This window comes from Gymnodraco acuticeps, unplaced genomic scaffold, assembly GCF_902827175.1.
Source record: "Gymnodraco acuticeps unplaced genomic scaffold, fGymAcu1.1, whole genome shotgun sequence".
Taxonomy (NCBI): domain Eukaryota; kingdom Metazoa; phylum Chordata; class Actinopteri; order Perciformes; family Bathydraconidae; genus Gymnodraco; species Gymnodraco acuticeps.
In genome coordinates, this window is record NW_022990732.1 from 232262 (window position 1) to 255000 (window position 22739).

General features: G+C 39.5%; 1 protein-coding gene across 1 annotated transcript in view; it reads right to left on the reverse strand.

The window, feature by feature from the left end:
- si:dkey-28b4.8 (sarcoplasmic/endoplasmic reticulum calcium ATPase 2) overlaps positions 1–22739 on the reverse strand; it is a 51521-nt gene that overhangs the window by 22043 nt on the left and 6739 nt on the right. The window contains exon 6 of the mRNA XM_034231827.1: positions 22588–22726. Coding sequence (XP_034087718.1) covers positions 22588–22726 — 139 coding nt within the window. The remainder of the gene's footprint in view (positions 1–22587; positions 22727–22739) is intronic.

Consider the following 22739-nt stretch of genomic DNA (forward strand, 5'->3'; position numbering starts at 1 on the left):
TATGTGAGCGTCTTGCATATAAACAGGGAAACGTAGACTATATTTGACACAAAGATTTAAATATAATGTTTCACCTGTTTCCAAAGAGATACATGTGTTCATGACATTCAAACCCCAGTGCAGTGCCTGTTTGGCAGATTGCTTGGTCTCCAGGTTTGCTCCATGCAGCTTTCCAAAAAGCGTTACCACATCACCACAATTCTGGCCTCACTGCACTGGCTTCCAGTTCGGTTCAGAATTGATTTTAAAACCCTTTAATTTGTTTTCAAAGCCCTAAATGGGCTGGCTCCGGCCTATATAGCTGAACTCCTCCATCGCTACACCCCAGGCAGAGCTTTAAGGTCCGCTGATCAGCTGCTGCTGGTGGTGCCCAAGACCAGGCTCAAAACCCGAGGGCACCGAGCCTTCGCAGCAGCTGGCCCTAGGCTCTGGAACACTCTGCCCCTCCATGTGAGGTCGGCCCAGACCCTAGGGGTTTTTAAATCCTCACTAAAGACTCACTTCTTCTCCCTGGCCTTCTAGCCAGAGCGGAGCACGACTCCTGACTTTTCCCTGTGTTTTATTTTATTTTATATTTCTGTTGTAAATGATTGTCTTTTATTGTGATTTTAGTAAAGTGTTTTTATTACATGTACAGCACTTTGGCTCGACCAAAAATCGCTTTTAAATGTGCTATATAAATAAAACTTCATTTGATTTCCTGATACTGCTCATCCAAACTAATGAACTCGACACTGGGCTTCCTTATGTGTTTGGCAATTGTTAGAAATTAAAATCAATGTTTTGATGGCATAATGTACCTTAAATGTACCTTTAGTTTAAACTGTTTTATACTGAAAAAACAGAAGTTCTTGTGCACAACCAGTTAGACTTTTATTCTGAAAATCCTTCACCTCCGGTTAGCATTTAGCATGAGGCTAATATACAATTTCCTATAGAGGTGAATTTAGCAGCGATATGATATGATGTTGCACACCGAAACCTACTGATTTCAACACTACAACTATAGACGTCGAGATATTATTATTGTTGGATATTAAATGAAGGTACAGTTTATTTGAGTACGTTATCGTTTACAGATGTGGGTAGCATGTCACAACATTCGGAGCGACCGGAAATCGAATTGCTGTGAAGGATTTCCTGTATTTTTTGGAGTGTTGATTACAGCGTTTGGAATGTGTTGAATGGAAAGTCATGATAGAGTTAAGGAGGAGAAAAGGAGTGTTTAGATATATATTGAATGTACAATGTCTGTATACTGTGATATGTGTAACAACGGACATTAAATAGTCGGAGAGCCGGCCCCCAGGGAGGAGCCAGGAGAGGCTATATAAACAACGAAACCTGAGGGGTTCGGCCTCTTTTCTCTGCTAGCGAGGGCCAGAGGCAGCTGCTTTTCTGTCGGACTTATATCCTGTTTGTGACTTTACCACGCTTTTTATTAATTAAAGTACCAATTTGAAAACATCTCAGAGACTCCATTTAGTCTCCTTTTTAAGCTTCTCTTTCCTGGACGCGAGAATAACCATCACAGTTAACAATTGGAATGACTCCGACGTGATTCTCGTTGCACCGGGAGAGACTATACACGCGGCTGTTCTCTGGAGCCGCTGGCAAACCCGTTCGACACACAGAGAGCTCAAACTACGGTAAAGAAGAAGCCTGTTACGTCAAAATTCTTCAATAGTTTATGCAGAACAATCTTAGGACTGTGTGTTGGACGGCTGCTTCCGGTTCCTGAAAATAGCTGGGAAATTAATGTTAAAACAACCAAATTTATAACAATAACAATCATAACACGTGGCGTTGCATTTTCACAAGCAGGGTGAGTTCAAATTACTTATTTTTCTTATATTTAACCCTGCATGCTATTTGTTTGTCTGTTATTACATGTCGGCGAGGCTAATCATTTCAATTGTTTCTTGTTACGTCTCAATTTAAACGTGAATGGTTTTAGGCCATTAATCAGTGGGGACTGGTTGAGACAAGAACAAAGTGGAATGAGTGTTTGTGTTAAGGACAGTGTGAGGCTGTTTTTACTTTTTACAAGTTCTTTGTGTGATGATGGCAATCATTTAAAGTGTTTCTTGTTACGTCCTAATTTAAACGTGAATGGTTCTAGGCCATTAATCAGTGGAGACAAGAACACAGTTGAGTGAGTGTTTTAATTACAGCAAGGGGCTTTCTTATTAAAAAAGTCCTTTTTGAGGAAAAGGCCTGAAAAGTTTGAAGTTCAGTGGTTGTTTTTTCTGTTTTCTAACAGACATTGCGCGTGGATTACGACAAGGAGTGCGACATTCGTGCGTTAGACAGACGATATTCTGCTGATTGTGTTTGCTTGGCGCCTTACTTTGTCCCATGATAGCGTGTTTAAACAGAGGAGATAACCATACTGGCTCTTAAAGTCAAAACATTACGTACACAGGTTGAAGGCTGTGACGTAAGGGTATAAGGCCCATTTATAATTGTAAATTACATAGAAATGTTATTTTAAACTGCAGTGTTGTTTTGTGTTGAGAATTAAAAGATCACCCTCATTATTTAAACTCCCCAGTGAGAGCCACGAGGTGTTTTCAAATCCCTTTGTTCTTCAGGTCAAAGGTTGGAAAATCAGTTGCCATCTTGTCTTGTCCTCATGCTGAAGCCACACGGCAGTCGCCATTTCGTGAAATGCTAATTGAAAGTACTCTGTTTGTTTTGACTCACAGTCCCACTCACATGAGGCTAGGCAAATCATATTTCTTGGCAGAGTTGGAACTATAAAATAGACAGGTTATCTTACCGTGGGAAGTTTGATATTTGTAGGAGTCTGTATTTGAGATATTCTTGTTTGCAAGTGCGTATTGGCGGTTTATTTGAGATATTCTTGTTTGCAGATGTGTTTTGGCGGTTATGTGCTGTGTTGTTTAACCATATTCTAATTTTCTTCTCATTTTTAAGGAAATAAGCTTCTTCTTGTTAAAAAGAGGTCAGTTTTGCAACAGCTATCCCTAGTGGATTAAGCTGGAAATTACAACAGCGCACTCTGCTGGTAATACAGAATTATTACAAAGATACTATAACATTTTGAAGCTTGATTTTGAGTATTATGAATGAACACATGCGCAAATCGCCAGGACAGAATTACAAAGTGGTTTCTAATTAAAAGATGAGAAACTTTCAAACTAGGCTGTAGAATATTCAAACACCAATTGATTAAAGCTAACACAAATTATGACATTTACATAATTTCATACACTACTACTACTGTATGCACTGTACACACTGGATTTAGATTTTCACCAGATTTCTAATTTTCATATTTTAAAGTCAAAACCATACACTGTACAATTTTTTTATTTTATCATTTCAGATTTTAAAATTTGCATAATTTGTATTTTTTAATTAACTTTATTATTTTTTTTTAAAAAATCATAATTTTTTTTTTGTAAAAATCTATAAAAACAAATAAATAAATTTTAAAAAAATTGACACCACCTCACACATTGTCACCCTTCACTGGCAACTTCCAGAACATTATTGGGAGTTAGGACTGATTTGGCAGAGCTGGTACAAAACGATAAATAGAAATAAGATAAAGATAGAAACAGCTCAAAAGACGAATTGTCTATAGATTTTTATAGATAGTACACTAAAGTGAAAACCTATTTTTGTTTTACATCTGAAAAAGAGTCCAATTTTTGTATACGTTATTATAGTACTCATTATTTAAATTCTGTAACTGACACCAAGGGAGAAAATAGAGATGATGTCAAGAACAAAGCCAAAGCTATTGTGGGGTCCCCTAGGGATAAGAGTCAGAATAGCATTGTTGATTGTGCTTATTACACTTGGCACCTTTCTGGTTGGATGGGGAGTACAATATCAAGTAAGACATGGATCCATTAGTCCACTCATAGAGAATTCCCACATCACTAACAAAACTCCAGCTGTGTTTTAGAGAGTTTCACTTAAGCCAAAAGATCAGCTGAGCAACAAGAGGAGGAGTTATAAATACTCGGTCCCAAAGGTGAGGCGATTACAATCAAGATGATTCACCCCCCATATATGCAGTTCTTGTATCAAATGATGAGATGGGTTTAAGTGATTGGGATATGTAGGTGATGGGAATTTACAGATTAGGGGAATCTAAAAATACACTGGATCCATGTTTTAGTCTGTGCCAGAAACACCCCTGTTAAGTTTATGGACAACCGACCGGTGACCTGAGCACAATTATTGAAAATGATTACAGTAGAAACAGGCTACTAACCCACAAGTACAGCTTTGTACGTACAAACTCTATGAACAAAATTCCCCAGCAGATTGTGGCGACATTGCAGATATGTTCAGTCACAAAAGTTACTTATGTTCTAAATAACAGTGAGATTTAAAGTAATGGAGAAAATATGGGGACGTTTTTATAGTGTGTGAAATATGTGGTGCTTGAAACATGTAGGTATTTTTAATTTATAGAAGAAAATGGTTTCCTGAAAGAGTTATTTGGAGTAGCCATGTTACAGTGGGTGGAAACAATGTTTAGGGATATGGCACAACCATTAGTAGACATTAATTGGGTTTAGATGACATTTAACATCTAAGACAGATAGTAAGATTAGGAAAATAGAGTGGAAAGGATTGGATATGTTTTACCTCAGTGTGTTAGAATTAGCTATAGGTAATGCCTCCCGAGATCTCTCTCTCTCTCTCTCTCTGCCTGTCAGAGTGCTACGACCCCATCTTCAGACAAATGACCTCACCACAGGAGACTCCTCCTCCTCCGGTTTAAAGACAGACAACCCGAGCTGAACCAACAACCACCTGAGGCATCCAGAACCATCTCCACCTGAGGCATCCAGAACCAAACCAGCATGCTGACAAAGAGGCAAACTCTCATCGGTCCCTCAAACAGGACATGAAGTTCCAAACTGAGCCGCGAGATTTGGCACAAGAGCAGAGTGTGGGACATGAGAGCAGAATACACCACTCCATGCAACAGCCAAGAGACTGAAAAGGAGGAGATGAAATGCAAAGCAGTTGGGCCACTGAAAAGAGTTACAGCGGGAAGATCCAAGTGCGGATGGACTGAGGAGAAGACAGGATGGAGGAGAAGACAGAACCAGAGGAGTTGGCATGGGCCAGCAGAACGTGAGGGGGTCGTAGCTTGACGACCAGAGGGGGAGAGAAGGAACACAGGAGTGAGTGAGTTTACACATAAACACACTTATTAGAAAATAATCCTAAAGACACACTGAGGGTAGAACATATTATTCAATCTTTTCATAATATAAACAAATTATTCTTATAGAGATTCTTATTCATGTGAGAATTTGGGGAAGATTTAATTTGTTACAATATAGATAGCAGGCAAATCTTTATTTGAATGGAAAATGTTAAAGGTAGAGCTGGGACCAAGCCAAAGAAAGTATTCCAATCTAGAGTATTGGTTTCACCATTGTAGCATGGTTATTACCATAGGAGAACTGTTAAGGTGGAAACAACATTTGTTTGTCGTCCAAGATGTAGAGTTTTAAAAAGACGCTAGGCAAAGAGCGATTGAAGATTTTAATTTTGAAAAACTAGTATAATTGGGAGTAATACATGCGGGGCCTTGGATCACTCATTTTAATGGTGCATATTTTCGACAATAAATATCGTTCAGGGAGAAGGGGTTGCTCAACCCACCCTGCAGATGTTTTAAATCTTACTTACAGCTTCAGAGGGAGCGCACGGCACCAGAGTATGAGTTTTAAAAGACAAGTGCCACCACCTCCTAATGCTCATCCATTTAATCAGTGATGACCTGACATTTAGAGATGTTATTTAAAAGGAGAAACATATCTGCCATGAGTGAACATTCCTGAATTGAACTACAAACCATTAAATGACTTCTGTCTTTAAAGTCCTTGTTAAAGCACCCAAGGTTCCACACACTGTTAAGGAGGTTAGCATAGTTATTTAAGTAGACCAGAAATGAAAATAAATTAGTATAATGAGTTATTGATATTCCACCGGTTTTCACACCATTTCAGGGACTTTATCACTGCATTAGAACAGACCACCCCAAAGCCAGTAGGGCTAAGAGACCAGTCCCAGGGGGAGTTTAGGCTCCAGGGTACAAGGATAGCATAGGGGCGACCAGGGGAGGCCTAAATGTTGCACTCATTCCATGTCCTAAAATAACGATTGATCACGACGGCCTCTTCTAGAGAACATATTACTTTCATACCTTAAATGGTATGAAAGGAGGGAGGGTACATTTCTCATGAGGAGACAGTTACAAATGCTAGTAGAACAAGACGGCCCACCCCAATACAGATGTTGATGAAAATGATGAGTTAGTTTGAATGATTTTAAACGATATGGATGTTCAGAGATGAGGTTGTTCAATGAATGTCCAGCCGATGTGATTCTTTAAATGATGAAATCATGTGAAGAAGTGAGCAAAATAAAATGCTAAAATGGAGTGAATCCATTTCAATTTACTTATACTATTACAAGATAGTGTATTTTTATTTCAATTTACTCTATACTCTTCCAAGATAGTTTATTTCATTTTTATTATTTTTCACTGTTCTATATGGTAGATTTCATGTATTTTCGAATCATTACTATTCTAAAATGGGTAGTTTATTTTCACTTTGTAAAAACAAGTGCCTTAACACTGAGCGTATTATGAGAACGGTTTCTGTGAAAGGAGGGAGGAAGAAATGTTCTGATACCAAGCCATTGCTGCTATTTTGAAGAACCATATTGAATGTTAACACTAAAAGTTATGCACAAGGGCAAACTTTTATTTTTGAACACAGTCAAAGTATTTTTGTATTTTTGTAAAGTTGAGGATATTCGAACCATTCCATTTTGATTGTATGTTTTTGATATGAGTTATGTACTATGCAGAGTTCAGATGAAGAACTCATTGATTTCAGTATTATACACACCTTTTAGGTGTGTAAGGAGGGACTGTTAGAAATTAAAATCAATGTTTTGATGGCATAATGTACCTTAACCCTCCGGTATCACTGTGGACGTTTTTGTCCATATGGGTCATTTTTCACTTTTCATTTTGCAATAACTTTAGTTGTGTTGGTGCAAACGGCCTGAATTTTTGTAACAAGGCTATTTTCTCGATCTATTTTGGAATTCCAATTTAAATTTTTCAAATTGGTCTTTAATTCACTGTGTAACAAATCGACTACGCAAATTAGTCATTCGAGACAAAAATGTCCACTGCAAAATACTTTGATAAAAACATTATATTAAAAGGTTTTTTTCACAACTTTTTTGGGTTCAATCTTTAAAGCAACTTCCACCCTAATAGAAAATACCAAAAATGTAATCATTCTCAGGATTTTAACCCTTTAAATTCCATTTTGAAAACATGAAACCGCTGTTTTTTTTCATGATGAAAACAGAGAAAATTAGTTATTTTCCCAAAAATACATATCTGGGGACTGGCTCTTTTTTTTTTTTATAACAGTCTTGGATATGTCAAAGATTAGCAACAAAATTGATTTTTTTGCATTATTAGTTTTTGCACAAAATCAGATTGAACAAAAAAGTTACAAATTAGTCATTCGGGACAAAAATTTCCACTTCTAAAAACTGCTCTAAAATGACAACAGATTAATATTTTTTTTAACTTTTTGGGGTTAAATCTTTCAATCAACTTCAGTGCTGATCAAAAATACCAAATGTTAAATTATGTTCAGGATTTTAACCCTTTAACTGCCAGTTTTAAAACATGAATTTGCGTTTTCTATGAAAAACATGCACAAAAAGGCAGTTATTTTCCATATAATAAATGTTGGGACGTTCGGCTTTTTTTTTTTTTATCACAGTCTTGGGTATGTCAAAGATTAGCAACAACATTTATTTTGGTGGATTATTAGTTTTTGCACAAAATCAGATTGAACAAAAAAAGTTACATATTAGTCATTTGGGACAAAAATGTCCACTTCCAAAAACTGCTCTAAAATGACAACAGATTAATATTTTTAAAAACTTTTTGGGGTTAAATCTTTCAATCAACTTCAGTCCTGATCAAAAATACCAAATGTTAAATTATGTTCAGGATTTTAACCCTTTAACTGCCAGTTTTAAAACATGAATTTGCGTTTTCTATGAAAAACATGCACAAAAAGGCAGTTATTTTCCATATAATAAATGTTGGGGGGGTCGGCTTTTTTTTTTTTATCACAGTCTTGGGTATGTCAAAGATTAGCAACAACATTTATTTTTTTGCATTATTAGTTTTTGCACAAAATCAGATTGAACAAAAAAAGTTACATATTAGTCATTTGGGACAAAAATGTCCACTTCCAAAAACTGCTCTAAAATGACAACAGATTAATATTTTTAAAAACTTTTTGGGGTTAAATCTTTCAATCAACTTCAGTCCTGATCAAAAATACCAAATGTTAAATTATGTTCAGGATTTTAACCCTTTAACTGCCAGTTTTAAAACATGAATTTGCGTTTTCTATGAAAAACATGCACAAAAAGGCAGTTATTTTCCATATAATAAATGTTGGGACGTTCGGCTTTTTTTTTTTTTATCACAGTCTTGGATATGTCAAAGATTAGCAACAACATTTATTTTGGTGGATTATTAGTTTTTGCACAGAATCAGATTAGACAAAAATGTCCCATCCACTCCCATTATAACCACATCTTTTGATCTCTCCGCCATACCGGTATAAACAGGGCTGCACATAACAGGTGCGCATGCGCACCTCCGCCAAAAAAAGAGCACCGGGTCATTTGAAACAAAGCGCATTTGCGTACCAACATTGAGAGGGAGAGAGAGAAGAGAAAATAGATGAGAGATGAGAGATGAGAGAGAGAGAGAGAGAGAGAGAGAGAAAGATATTTGCGAGTTGCATATGAACCATGATATGAACTCAGGGCCGGCCCGTAGCGCTGGCTAGACGTTCGCCTAGGGCGCCAGATCTGGGGAGGTGCTGCGCTGGCAGTTCTGGGAGGGAAAAAAACATTTTGACCGTTGGGGCTCATCCTAATTTTCGGCCTTGATGTAACAATATTCACAATTAAGTAAATGTAACACCCTTTTCACCCCGGTTACACCTTTCATTTGCCCTGTACGATGGGCGCTGTAAGTGATAAAAATGGGGGATGTTGGCTTATCTGGCGCCCGCAGCTCACAGCCAAAATGCAAGTGAGCGAGGGAGGGTGGTACCAGCGCTGTTGTTATTATAATCTGGTGCCGTGCTAGCTGCTCTAACGGAGATAAGAAGAAGATGTTTCTACAATAATGTGGAGGGAGAGTCCTCTCCAGTCAGACTGAGAGGCTGATAAGTTAACTACAGCTCAGTGAGGTAAAGGACTCTTAGTCTAAATTCAAACGGTTTGGTCACAATTGATGTAAACACATATTTCCAAGGCACTCCTTTGTAATTATTGGGATAAACAGGTTTTAAATCATTCCAATGTATACTATAGGACAGTAACCAAAAATATCCTTTAAAACTGGAGATAAAAAAAAAATTCATAAATAAATGTTAAGGTAAAATAAGATATGAATGAACAACATAAATAAAATAAGTTACATTAATTTGTTATTGGCTATGGTAGGTTATTGGTTATGTTCACATACTTATTTGATTACATCCACTTGTCTAAGATGACAACAGACTTTCAACCCAAAACAAGCAGCTAATCACAGACTCAACCAGAGAGGAAGTAGTAGGCCTACATCATCAGCTACCATGTCTGACAGAGAGGAAGACAGTGAGGAGAACAGTCAGGAGGGAAGTGATGACAGCTTGTAGGATTACTGGTCGTGCTAATGTTGTCTTGTGTTCACCTCTGCATGTGTGTTCTGTGTTCACCTCTGTGTGTTCTGTGTTCACCTCTGCATGTGTGTTCAGTGCCGTGTGTCTGGCAAATAAAGTCAAGACCCCCTCAAAAGTTACGGTTTATTTCATTTTAAGGATGAGCACCAAGCAACATCTCCAGGTGCTCCTTTGAGAACCAGGGCAAAAAAGTTATGTGCACCCCTGAGTATAAAATCATGCATTTTATAATGTCAGGGTTTTATATTGGAGGAAAATAGTTCAATCTGTCCTTTTTACTGTATATCACCAGATGTGACATTTTACATTGAATTACATGCTTGTCATGTCTTGATTTACAGTTTACAGCATTCGCAATTTTCCCGTCATCTCTTTACCTTTGATGTGTGTGAGAATGTAGGAGTAAGTGTTCTCTCGTGGCATTTTGTTTTCATTTGTGCTGTTTCATGTGTCTTAGAGGTAAACAGGTATGATCTTGACCCAGCTAGACCTTGTTGTTTTGAATTGTTTGGAACTTCAAAGGCTTTGATAATGTCTCTTTAGCATACAAACATACACAGCCATACATGCACTAAGTCAATAAGCGAACACCTGGCTGCAAAGCCAGATCCATAAATATGTGTAGTTTGGCTGGCTGGTCGTTTCATTCCTGTGATACGCAACAAGCGAGTAAGATGAAGAGGCGCTTCTCTGTGGAAGAAGCTAGGGATATGGTGATGCAGCCGGAAACCTCCAGCGAGTTGCTTGACTCTTCTTCTGAATCAGAAACAACCTCAGAAGAAGAATGTGATGTGGAGTCTGATCCTTCTTCTACTGACCCTTCCGCTGAAACTGCAGAGGAAACAGAAGATTCTGGCAGTGGGTGGACATCAAAAAATGGTGAAATCTGGTCTCCCTCTAACAACGACACGCTGCGCTACATTCCCGCTGCCAGAGGTTTGGTTCCAGGGCCCACGCGTTATGCCATTACAATAATTGATGACGTGGAATCCTCCTTCAATTTATTTTTCACTGCTGAGATCATCAGTAGTATTGTCGACATGACAAACTTGCAGGGGGGACGTTCGGTGGCAAACTGGAGTGATGTGGATGCCACAGATATTCGTGCATATATCGGTCTCCTGATATTGGCTGGAGTTTACAAATCGAAGGGCGAATTCACCCGCAGCCTCTGGGTTGACCACAGTGGACGTGCCATCTTCCGTGCCACAATGACCCACACCAAATTCCGGTTGATGAATACCACCCTCCGGTTTGACGACAAGCTGATGAGACCTTCCCGTCACAGAGAGGACAAGCTTGCCCCCATCCGCTCTCTCTGGGAGAAGTGGACACATCGCCTTCCGATGCTTTGCAACCCTGGTGAAGATGTGTGTGTGGATGAGCAGCTTGTCCCCTTCAGAGGCCGCTGCAAATTCCGGCAATACATACCAAGCAAGCCAGCAAAGTATGGGCTAAAAATCTGGGTCACCGCTGACGTTGAAACCTCCTATGCCTGGAAGTGCCAGATTTACACCGGTAAAGCTGCTGGCAGTGCTGCCGAGGTGGGCCAGGGAAAGCCTGTCGTCCTGGAAATGACAGAGGGGCTCCAAGGGATCACTGTGACTTGTGACAATTTTTTCACGTCATATGCACTTGTGCAGGAGCTACTAAAGAGGAAAGTGGCCCTTGTCGGAACCATCCGAAGAAATAAGCCTGAGCTTCCATCCAAACTCCTGCAGGTGAGGCAGAGAGCTGCCCTCTCCTCTCTTTTTGGTTTTACCAAGAACACCACAGCGGTGAGCTACATTCCCAAACGGGGGAGAAACGTGCTCCTCCTCAGCAGCAAACACAGGGACCCAGCTGTGACAGAGGAGGAGAAAAGGAAACCTGTGATCATTGCAGACTACAACCACTGCAAGGGAGCTGTCGACAACCTAGACAAGGTATGGAGGCATTACCAGTATATAAATAATACATGATACAGTTGTTAATCATTTAAAAGAATATTTGTATTAATTTTGTATTGGTCTTTTGTAGGTTGTGGGCTCCTACAGCTGCAGGAGGATGACCCATCGGTGGCCACAGGTCCTCTTCCACAACATGATAGATGTCTCTGCCTTCATGCATTTGTGCTTTTTACTGCTGTGGATCCCTCCTGGAAGCAAGCCAAGTCCTTCAGGAGGAGGCTTTTCTTGGAGGAGTTGGGGAGATCTCTGGTGTCTGCAAAAATCATGCGGAGAAAGCATCCACCTCGTACACCGGCTGCTGTTACCATAGTATGATTTGTTCATGAATGTTGATTGCAGTTTGCTGTTTGGAAAATAAATGTTGACATTGATACATCTGATGCTGATTTAAAAATGATTTCAGAGAAAGTTGAAAATAGTATTACTTCAGTGTTTTTATAGGTCATATAATTCAATGGTAAAATGTCACATCTGGTGATATACAGTAAAAAGGGACACATTTAACTATTTTCCTCCAATATAAAACCCTGACATTATAAAATGCATGATTATATACCGGTATGGCGGAGAGATCAAAATATGTGGTTATAATGGGAGTGGATGGGACATGAGTGGCTAATGTGTGAGTATTTTTGTTTAATCTGATTTTGTGCAAAAACTAATAATGCAAAAAAATAAATGTTGTTGCTAATCTTTGACATACCCAAGACTGTGATAAAAAAAAAAAGCCGACCCCTCCAACATTTATTATATGGAAAATAACTGCCTTTTTGTGCATGTTTTTCATAGAAAATGCAAATTCATGTTTTCAAACTGGCAGTTCAAGGGTTAAAATCCTGAACATAATTTAACATTTGGTATTTTTGATCAGGACTGAAGTTGATTGAAAGATTTAACCCCAAAAAGTTAAAAAAAATATGAATCTGTGTTCATTTTAGAGCAGTTTTTGGAAGTGGACATTTTTGTCCCGAATGACTAATTTGTAACTTTTTTGTTCAATCTGATTTTGTGCAAAAACTAATAATGCAAAAAAATCCATTTTGTTGCTAATCTTTGACATATCCAAGACTGTTATAAAAAAAAAGAGCCAGTCCCCAGATATGTATTTTTGGGAAAATAACTCATTTTCTCTGTTTTCATCATGAAAAAAACAGCAGTTTCATGTTTTCAAAATGGCATTTAAAGGGTTAAAATCCCGAGAATTATTACATTTTTGGTATTTTCTATTAGGGCGGAAGTTGCTTTAAAGATTGAACCCAAAAAAGTTGTGAAAAAAACCTTTTTATATAATGTTTTTATCAAAGTCTTTTGCAGTGGACATTTTTGTCTCGAATGACTAATTTGCGTAGTCCAATCGAATGATACCGGAGGGTTAAATGTACCTTTAGTTTAAATACTGTTTTATACTGAAAAAACAAAAGTTCTTGTGCACAACCAGTTAGACATTTATTCTGAAAATCCTTCACCTCCGGTTAGCATTTAGCATGAGGCTAATATACCATTTCCTATAGAGGTGAATTTAGCAGCGATATGATATGATGTTGCACACCGAAACCTACTGATTTCAACACTACAACTATAGACGTCGAGATATTATTATTGTTGGATATTAAATGAAGGTACAGTTTATTTGAGTACGTTATCGTTTAAAGATGTGGGTAGCATGTCACAACATTCGGAGCGACCGGAAATCAAATTGCTGTGAAGGATTTCCTGTATTTTTTGGAGTGTTGATTACAGCGTTTAGAATGTGTTAAATGGAAAGTCATGATAGAGTTAAGGAGGAGAAAAGGAGTGTTTAGATATATATTGAATGTACAATGTCTGTATACTGTGATATGTGTAACAACGGACATTAAATAGTCGGAGAGCCGGCCCCCAGGGAGGAGCCAGGAGAGGCTATATAAACAACGAAACCTGAGGGGTTCGGCCTCTTTTCTCTGCTAGCGAGGGCCAGAGGCAGCTGCTTTTCTGTCGGACTTATATCCTGTTTGTGACTTTACCACGCTTTTTATTAATTAAAGTACCAATTTGAAAACATCTCAGAGACTCCATTTAGTCTCCTTTTTAAGCTTCTCTTTCCTGGACGCGAGAATAACCATCACAGTTAACACAATACACACGTTAGGTGTGCAGTTCAATGAATGGTTGTGGAGAAATTGAACTGACTACCATTTTGGTAAGATGTCTGCTTTATGCAATAGTGACAGATGGCTTCACAAGGAAGTTTAGAATTCTTTCTCGTGAGAGCACATCCTTTCATAAACTGTTTATATGTGAGTCAGAGAAACTCAGAGAGAGAAACTCAGACACTGACACGTTAGCCTTTGCTTCCATTCTACTTTGACTAGTTATCCTGAGACATAATCAAAGCACTACAAGGAAACATGTGCCAGGTTAGAGCACTGAAACATTTACTAGAGCAGAAATATTCGTACCTTCGTAAGTCAAATGTATTAATTCGTAATGCAGACAGATTGCTAAAAAAAGACACACAGTTGTTATTTAATCATTGAAAAGCGCTTTCACTATTTTATCAATGCTTGAGTGAAAATCCTCTGACTATCTTTTTCATAATAATGATGAATACAGGTATTTAAGATAACCCTAATTAAATAACAAGTACTGGCAGCGTAGTCAACAAGTCCTATTTAACCATCTATATTATTGTGTTGGGCTAAAAACAGCAGTAAGAGAATAGAACCGTGAGTCACATTAAACACAGCCACAGCTCTGTAATGTCACTGAGTTCCCATGCCCTTGAAGTCCAATACTTTCACTACAGACAGAAACACACAACACACACACACACACACACACACACACACACACACACACACACACACACACACACACACACACACACACACACACACACACACACACACACACACACACACACACACACACACACACACAACACACACACACACACACACACACACACACACACACACACACACACACACACACACACACCACACACACACACACACACACACACACACACACCCACACACACACACACACACACACACACACACACACACACACACACACACACACACTTCCTCTCTCTGAGCGGTCTGAAATAGCAGTGAGTATCTGGAGGATTATTTTCTTACTGGGTCAAGATAAAATGGTGTGTGATCATACAAATGTTCATACAACCCAGCTGAATTGATCTGTGGATCTGTGGATACAGCTGTGTTCCTCTACTGTAATGTGAAATATCACATTCTTAACATCCAAAAAAGCCTGAGCACTTAATATTTACCCTGGCAGTCACAAGGACCTTAAACGTCTACATGCACTCTAACACTCGAGGAAAACATTTCGGCACTCCAGAAGCACTCCGAGTGGATGAAACATGTTTACACAGAATACCATTAAATTAGATGTCAACATATCATTAACATACTATTGAAATAAGGAAGAAATTGTCTTGTCATTCATTTGAGCATTCGTGAATCCATATTACAAAGGCTTCTGAGATCAAATATTTTCCGTGAGGGCCTTGTGCACCTCTCACTGGGTTTCCATGACGATAACAGCCAGAGGAGAGGGCAGAGATGTGAGCCAGGAATGACTAAACAAAGACACATTGTGTAAACAGCATGCAGTGCAAGCACATTGGTAGTGTGTAAAAACATGAAGGTTTTTTTTTAAATATACTTGTTATTTTCCTCTTAACTGCAAGATTCATATAATATTACAACTTTTTAATAAGAGCACATGGGATCTAATTTAATACATTTCACAATCACAACAGCCAAAGTATGAAAGATGATGAAAATCGAAAGGGACGTCATGTCCTAGAATTTCACATCAATAAATAACAATGTATTTAGTACTTCACCGCAATATGTAAATAATTAGTAAAAATATAATTAATTTAATTAAAGTAATGACCCAGAGGGGCAGCATACAATCAAAAGACCAATGAAAAGTTATTTATTTATTGAAGTTTAATTAGTTTTTTGTAAAAATAATTGCATTTCCTAGCTAATTTGGGACATTTTATTTTTGTTATGGCACATTTATTCTAATCAATTTCAGCCACAGCATGCAACTGTTTTCAATACAAAAAACATTGATAAACCCACTGGTCACTCCCTGTCTTGCAAGCTAAAGAGACAGATTTTCAATAGCTGATGTAGAACAAAATATTAAGACAGCTTCAAATGAGTGCTATTCAAGGTTGGAGTGTTGGACGAATATATGGGCTTTGGCGATTGGCTGAGTACATTGCAAATGATTTACACCGGCACTTTATATTTAACTCTGTAATGTAGGAGTTTATGTTGACCAAATTAGATCAACCAAACTCCTAATATATAGTCTTTGACACATACAATCACACACAACTGCATGCATATATTGGGAATTGCCTGTTGGTTGGCTCATTGAAAAATATGCACTTCATATTTTTCACAAGCCTAGTACTAATGAAACCTCATGTCTGCATGCAGTGTAAATAGGCTATTGTATGCTATGCTAACAACTAAATAAGGCAAAAACATATTTGTATTGTGAGTCTGTCACCATGTTTAAGATTTCCTCTGCTCTGTACTACTGACTAAGAAATATATAACTGAAGCTGAAATGTCTTCTAATATTCTGCACCTGTACAATGCCACTAATACAGTCCAACAATGGCAGCCCTGCACTAACGTCTCTGTAGCTCATTATGTTGTGCTGTGCAGGTGTGGTATTACCTCGCCTTATATTGAAAGGGGTTCCTAAAGTTTTGTTCACCTCATCTTAGAATAACATGTGTTCAGAATATGTGGTTACAGTAAGAACATGGACATTGTGGTCAATTTTGTATCAGCTGTATGCTTTACAAAAGGTGTCTTGGAATAGCACCTTCACTAGTCATGCTAATTGTGTGTCCCAATGTGAAGTATGGCAAAACTCAGTGCACTACGAGTACCCTGTTGCACTCCTAAAGGTCAAAAAGTTTGATGTAAGATGCAGGACACTTCCTGCACTCGACAACCACCATCTTGGCTACATCATGAAAGTTAAAAAACTGTTGAAGACAGCACTATATATCAGTATTGTGTTTTTCTTTATTAAATAGTGAAATAGTTTTTCTTTATTAAATAGTGAAACATGTATATATTTTATTGATATAGTTGTTGAAAGAGGACTGTGTCAATTTGATTTGGTTAATTGAGCAGTTTGTAATGGTTTGATACAGAACGATACTGTTGCTATCGAGCTAGCTAACAGTCGCGATCAACACTTCCGGCCAGGGCACAGCAGCTGTGTGCGATTTGAGACACACTACACGGTGGACATTCACACAGTGAATACCCAGTGATTGGACAGTCTGCAGTGTATTGAGGGTGACATACTGTAATGTGTCCAAATTCAGACACAGCAACGGGTTCTGAGAGAAATGTTCCATGTAAACATTTTCCCATTGATAATGAAAATCAATACAGCTAGAACAGAATATTACATTGCATTTGGCTGACGCTTCTATCCAAAGCGATAAGTGCGTTCGACCAAGAAGATACAAATTTGAAGAAAACAGAATCATATAAGTACATCAGGTTTCATAGAGACAAAACATTTCAAGTGCTACTCAACTGGCTTTAGGTAAGCCAGTCCTTTGTTAGTATATAAGTGCTCTGTTAGTAATTGTATTGCTCGAAGTGGAGTCGAAAGAGATGAGTTTTCAGTCTGCGCCAGAAGATGTGTAAGCTTTCTCAGGGTTCCTGCAGGTTTCGCCAACTCAAATTTAAGACCTTTTTAAGACCACTTTGAATAGAATCTAAGACCTATTTCACGGCAAGAAAGTATGAAGGAAAATTGCTATGAAAGAAGAAATACGTCCCATAATTACTTACAAAGTAAATGTATTCATGTTCAACATAAGAACAATGACTGAACATAACAGCATAACAGTACAGAACTGTGTTAGCGTGTTAGACAAAGTGTGTATGTGTCGCTTGTGTGTGCGTGTGTGTGTTAGGGCTGTGCAATTAACCAATTCACATTTTTAAGGCCTTAAATTCAGATTATCAAAATTAAGACTTTTTAAGACCTGCGGGAACCCTGCTTTCTGCTGTCCTGATGTCAATGGGGAGCTCATTCCACCATTTTGGAGCCAGGATAGCAAACCCACATGTTTTTGCTGATGGGAACTAGGGTCCCACTCGCAGCGAGGGTGCAGCGAGTCGTTTGGCTGATGCAGAGCGGAGTGCAAGTGCTGGGGTGTATGGTTTAACCATGTCCTGGATGTAGGAAGGGCCAGATCCATTCGCAGCATGGTAAGCAAGTACCAGTGTCTTGAAGTGGATTCTAGCAGTTACCGGAAGCCAGTGAAGTGAGCGGAGGAGCGGCGTGGTGTGGGAACATTTAGGAAGGTTGAAGACCAGACGAGCCGCTGCATTCTGGATGAGCTGCAGAGGTCGGATGGCACATGCAGGTAGAGGGAGGGAGTTGCAGTAGTCTAGACGATGAGAGCCTGGACCAGAACCTGCGTCGCTTTCTGGGTCAGCTGGGGACGTATCCTCCTGATGTTGTAAAGCGTGTATCTGCAGCAGCGGGTTGTTGCAGCGATGTTTGCAGTGAAGGACAGGTTGTTATCTAGGGTCACACCCAGATTCCTTGCAGTCTGAGTCGGGGAAACAATAGAGGTGCCGATGTTGATTGTTAGGTCAAGAGTGGGACAATCTTTTCCCGGAAGGAAAAGCAGTTCAGTCTTGTCAAGGTTTAGCTTGAGGTGATGAGCAGACATCCACTGAGAGATGTCAGCTAGACAAGCAGAGATGCGTGCGACGACCTGGGTCTCTGAGCGGGGAAAGGACACAATTAATTGGGTGTCGTCAGCGTAGCAGTGGTATGAAAAACCATGCAGGCTAATGACCGATCAGAGCGAGTTTGTGTACAGAGAGAAGAGGAGGGGACCAAGAACAGAGCCCTGAGGGACCCCTGTAGTTAATTGACAAGGGTCAGACTCGGACCCTCTCCAAGTTACCCTGTAGATACGGTCTTTGAGGTATGAGGTGAGGAGGGAAAGTGCAGAGCCTGAAACTCCAAGTTCTTGGAGAGTAGGAAGGAGGATCTGATGGTTCATGTTTATAACATCAGACGGGTTGAGAGTGGGTTTCTTTAGGAGAGGGTTTACTCTTGCCTCCTTGAGACTGTTTGGAAAGTGACCAGAAGTTAGAGAAGTGTTGATGAAATGGGAGAGAAACGGTAGAATATCAGGAGCGATAGTCTGAAGGAGGTTTGAAGGGATAGGGTCCAGAGGACAGGTGGTAGGGCGGGCAGAGGTAATGAGGGTAAGAACCTCACTTGGAGAGAGAGGGGAAAAGGAGATTAGTGTGTGGGTGAACGGTGGGTCTGGTGACCCAGTGGTGAGTAATGGTGAGTCAGAAAAAGAAGAGCGAATATCATCAACCTTTTTTTCAAAGTAGTCAACAAAGTCACTTGACAGAAGGGAGGAGGGAGGAAGGGGCCTTGGGGGGTTCTAAGAGGGAAAATAGTTTTTTGGGATTGGCGGACGGGTGCAGAATTAGAAGAGATTAGTTTGTTATGTTTGGAAAGGGGTAGAGCGAATGAAATGAAGAAGTGATCGGATGTGTGGAGCGGGTTTACAGAGAGGTTAGAAGTAGTGCAGTTCCTTGAGAATATGAGATCAAGGACATTGCCAGCTTTATGAGTTGGTGGGGATGGAGACAGTGATAAAGCAAAGCTGGTTAAAAGAGATGTTAGTTCAGATGTCTTCCCTGTCTGGAGGTTGAAGTCTCCGAGAAGTACAGTGGGAGGGCCAGTTTCAGGAGTGTGTGAGAGGAGATTATCTAATTCCTCCAAGAAGTCCCCTAAGGCACCTGGTGGACGGTAGAGAACAACAATGGTTAACTGTATAGGATGGGTTACTGTGACGGCATGTAATTCAAAGGTGGAAGGAGTGAAGTTAGGTAGCTTGAAGAGGGAAAAGCTCCATTTGGGAGAGAGCAGGAGACCAGTGCCACCTCCTCTGCCAGTGGGTCTGGGTGTATGGGAGAAGGAATATGCAGTGGAGAGAGCTGCTGGGGTGGATGTGTTGGATGGAGTAATCCAGGTCTCAGTGAGAGCAAGGAAATCCAGAGACTGCAGGGAGGCGTAGCCAGAGATTAAGTCAGCCTTAGGAACAGCTGACTGGCAGTTCCACAGGCCACCTGAAACTAGATGTTGGATCTCAGTGGAGCATGTGGGATAGACGAGAGCAGGCCGGTCATAACGATTAGGAGACGCACGGGCCAGAGATAATTGCAAGAGGACACATGAACAGGAATGGAGAATATACACATGTTTTAGCATGAGGGGCTAAAAAACACCAGAGATACTTAGCTCAATCAAAGTAGGATTTGCCTCCCTCGTGACTCCCGCAGGACTCTATTGTCTTTGTCAGTCTTCGTCTGTCTGACGCTGAAGCTGACGCGAAGCTGTTAGATTAGGCTACAGGGCTGGTTGTACACCTTTCTATAGTTTGTTTTTCTACTGTAAAATGATGGAATATCCATATGGATATGGTTTCTGGAATTACTATGAAACATTAATCGTTTAATCATTGAAGGAGGAAATCAAATATGTAAGTCAAATGAAAGCCTACAGAATCCTACATAAAATACAAGGCAAGGCAAGTTTATTTATATAGCTCCTTTCAACACAAGGCAATTCAAAGTGCTTTACAAAAAATGAAAGAGATTAAGAAAATGGCATTTAAAATAAGTCATTAAAAAGAAAAGATAATAAAATAAACATTAAAAGAAAAAATACATGGATAAAAGTTACAGTGCAGTTTAAGATGTGAATAGTTCAATTAAAAGCAGCGGCAAAAAGAAAAGTCTTCAGCCTGGATTTAAAAGTAGTCAGAGTTGCAGCGGACCTGCAGGTTTCTGGGAGTTTGTTCCAGATATTTGGAGCATAATAACTGAATGCTGCTTCTCCATGTTTAGTTCTGACTCTGGGGACAGAAAGCTGACCAGTCCCTGAAGACCTGAGAGATCTGGATGGTTCATAATTTAGCAGGAGGTCAGAAATGTATTTTGGGCCTAAACCATTCAGTGCTTTATAAACCAGCAGCAGTATTTTGAAATCTATTCTTTGACACACAGGAAGCCAGTGTAAAGACTTCAGAACAGGAGTGATGTGATCCACTTTCTTAGTGTTAGTGAGGACTCGAGCAGCAGCGTTCTGAATCAGCTGCAGCTTCCTAATAGATCTTTTAGTGAGACCTGCAAAGACACCATTGCAGTAGTCCAGTCTACTGAAGATAAAAGCATGGACAAGTTTTTCCAAATCCTGCTGTGACATCAGTCTTTTAATCCTAGATATATTCTTTAGGTGATAGTAGGCTGATTTAGTAACTGTTTTAATGTGACTGTTGAAACTCAGGTCAGAGTCCATGACTACACCTAGATTTCTGGCTTTATCTGTTGTTTTGAACATTGCAGACTGAAGCTCAGCGCTAACTTTTATACGTTCTGCCTTGGCTCCAAAAACCATTACCTCAGTTTTATCTTTGTTTAATTGGAGAAAGTTCTGACACATCCAGTCATTGATTTGTTCAATGCACTTACTCAGTGTTTGAATTGGAGCATCGTCTCCTGGTGAAATTGTTACGTAAATTTGTGTGTCATCCGCATAGCTATGGTAACTTATTTTGTTGTTTTTCATTATCTGAGCAAGTGGTAGCATGTAGATGTTAAAGAGAAGAGGCCCCAAGATGGAGCCTTGAGGTACCCCACATGTCATATTTGTCAACTCAGATGTGTATTTACCTATAGAAACAAAGTTGTTTCTGTCCTTTAAGTAGGATTCAAACCAATTTAGAACTGTTGCCGAAAGTCCCACCCAGTTTTCCAGTCGGTCGAGTAATATGTTGTGGTCAACAGTGTCAAACGCAGCACTGAGATCTAATAATACTAACACTGAAGTTCTGCCACTGTCTGTGTTTAAGTGGATGTCATTAAAGACCTTTACAAGAGCAGTCTCAGTGCTGTGGTTTGGACGAAAGCCTGACTGGAACACATCGAAACAGTTATTTAAATGCAAGAAATTACTCAACTGTTGAAAAACAACTTTTTCAATGATTTTACCTAGAAATGGGAGGTTTGATATGGGCCTGTAATTGTTCATTACTGAAGCATCTAGATTATTCTTTTTTAAGAGCGGTTTAATGACTGCAGTTTTCAGGGCCTGTGGAAAAATACCTGAGTGAAGAGATTTGTTTACTATATGAAGTAGATCTGAGGCCATGCAACGAAAAACACCTTTGAAAAATCCTGTTGGAATAATATCAAGGCAGGGATGGATTTCAGAAGTTGAATAATGTCCTCTAGGTTTTTATCATTAATCTGATGGAATTGTGTCATGGTGTTTGAATTGATATTAGGTGGACACAGGGACAACGCATTTGCTGTACCTGATGCAGAGGCACTGACTGCTTGTCTGATTTTCTGAATGTTGTCAGTGAAAAAGGCAAAATCATTGAACGCCCTGGTGGATAGAAATTCAGAGGCTACTGACACTGGGGGGTTAGTTAGTCTGTCGACGGTAGCAAACAAGGCACGTGCATTGTTTTTGGTAATGATGTCAGAGAAGAAAGACTGTTGTGCGTTTTTCAATTCCAAATGATAAAGGCCAAGTCTCTCTTTATAGATTTCAAAATGAACCTGGAGATTTGTTTTTCGCCACCTACGTTCAGCTTTTCGACACTCTTTTTTCTGCTCTCACGGTCATGGCCTTTCTCCATGGAGACAAACTTAACTTAACCAAAGAGTATTTGACACTCAAAAGATGTTGAGAAGTGTCCCTTCCTGTAGTGATAGTCTACTTACCAGCGACTTCCACGATGTCTCCAGGAACGATGTCTCGGGCTCTGATTCTCTGGACGCTCTTCTTGTCCTGTCGGTACACTTTGCCCATCTCTGGCTCGTACTCCTTCAGAGCCTCAATGGCATTCTCTGCATTACGCTCCTGGCGGACACAG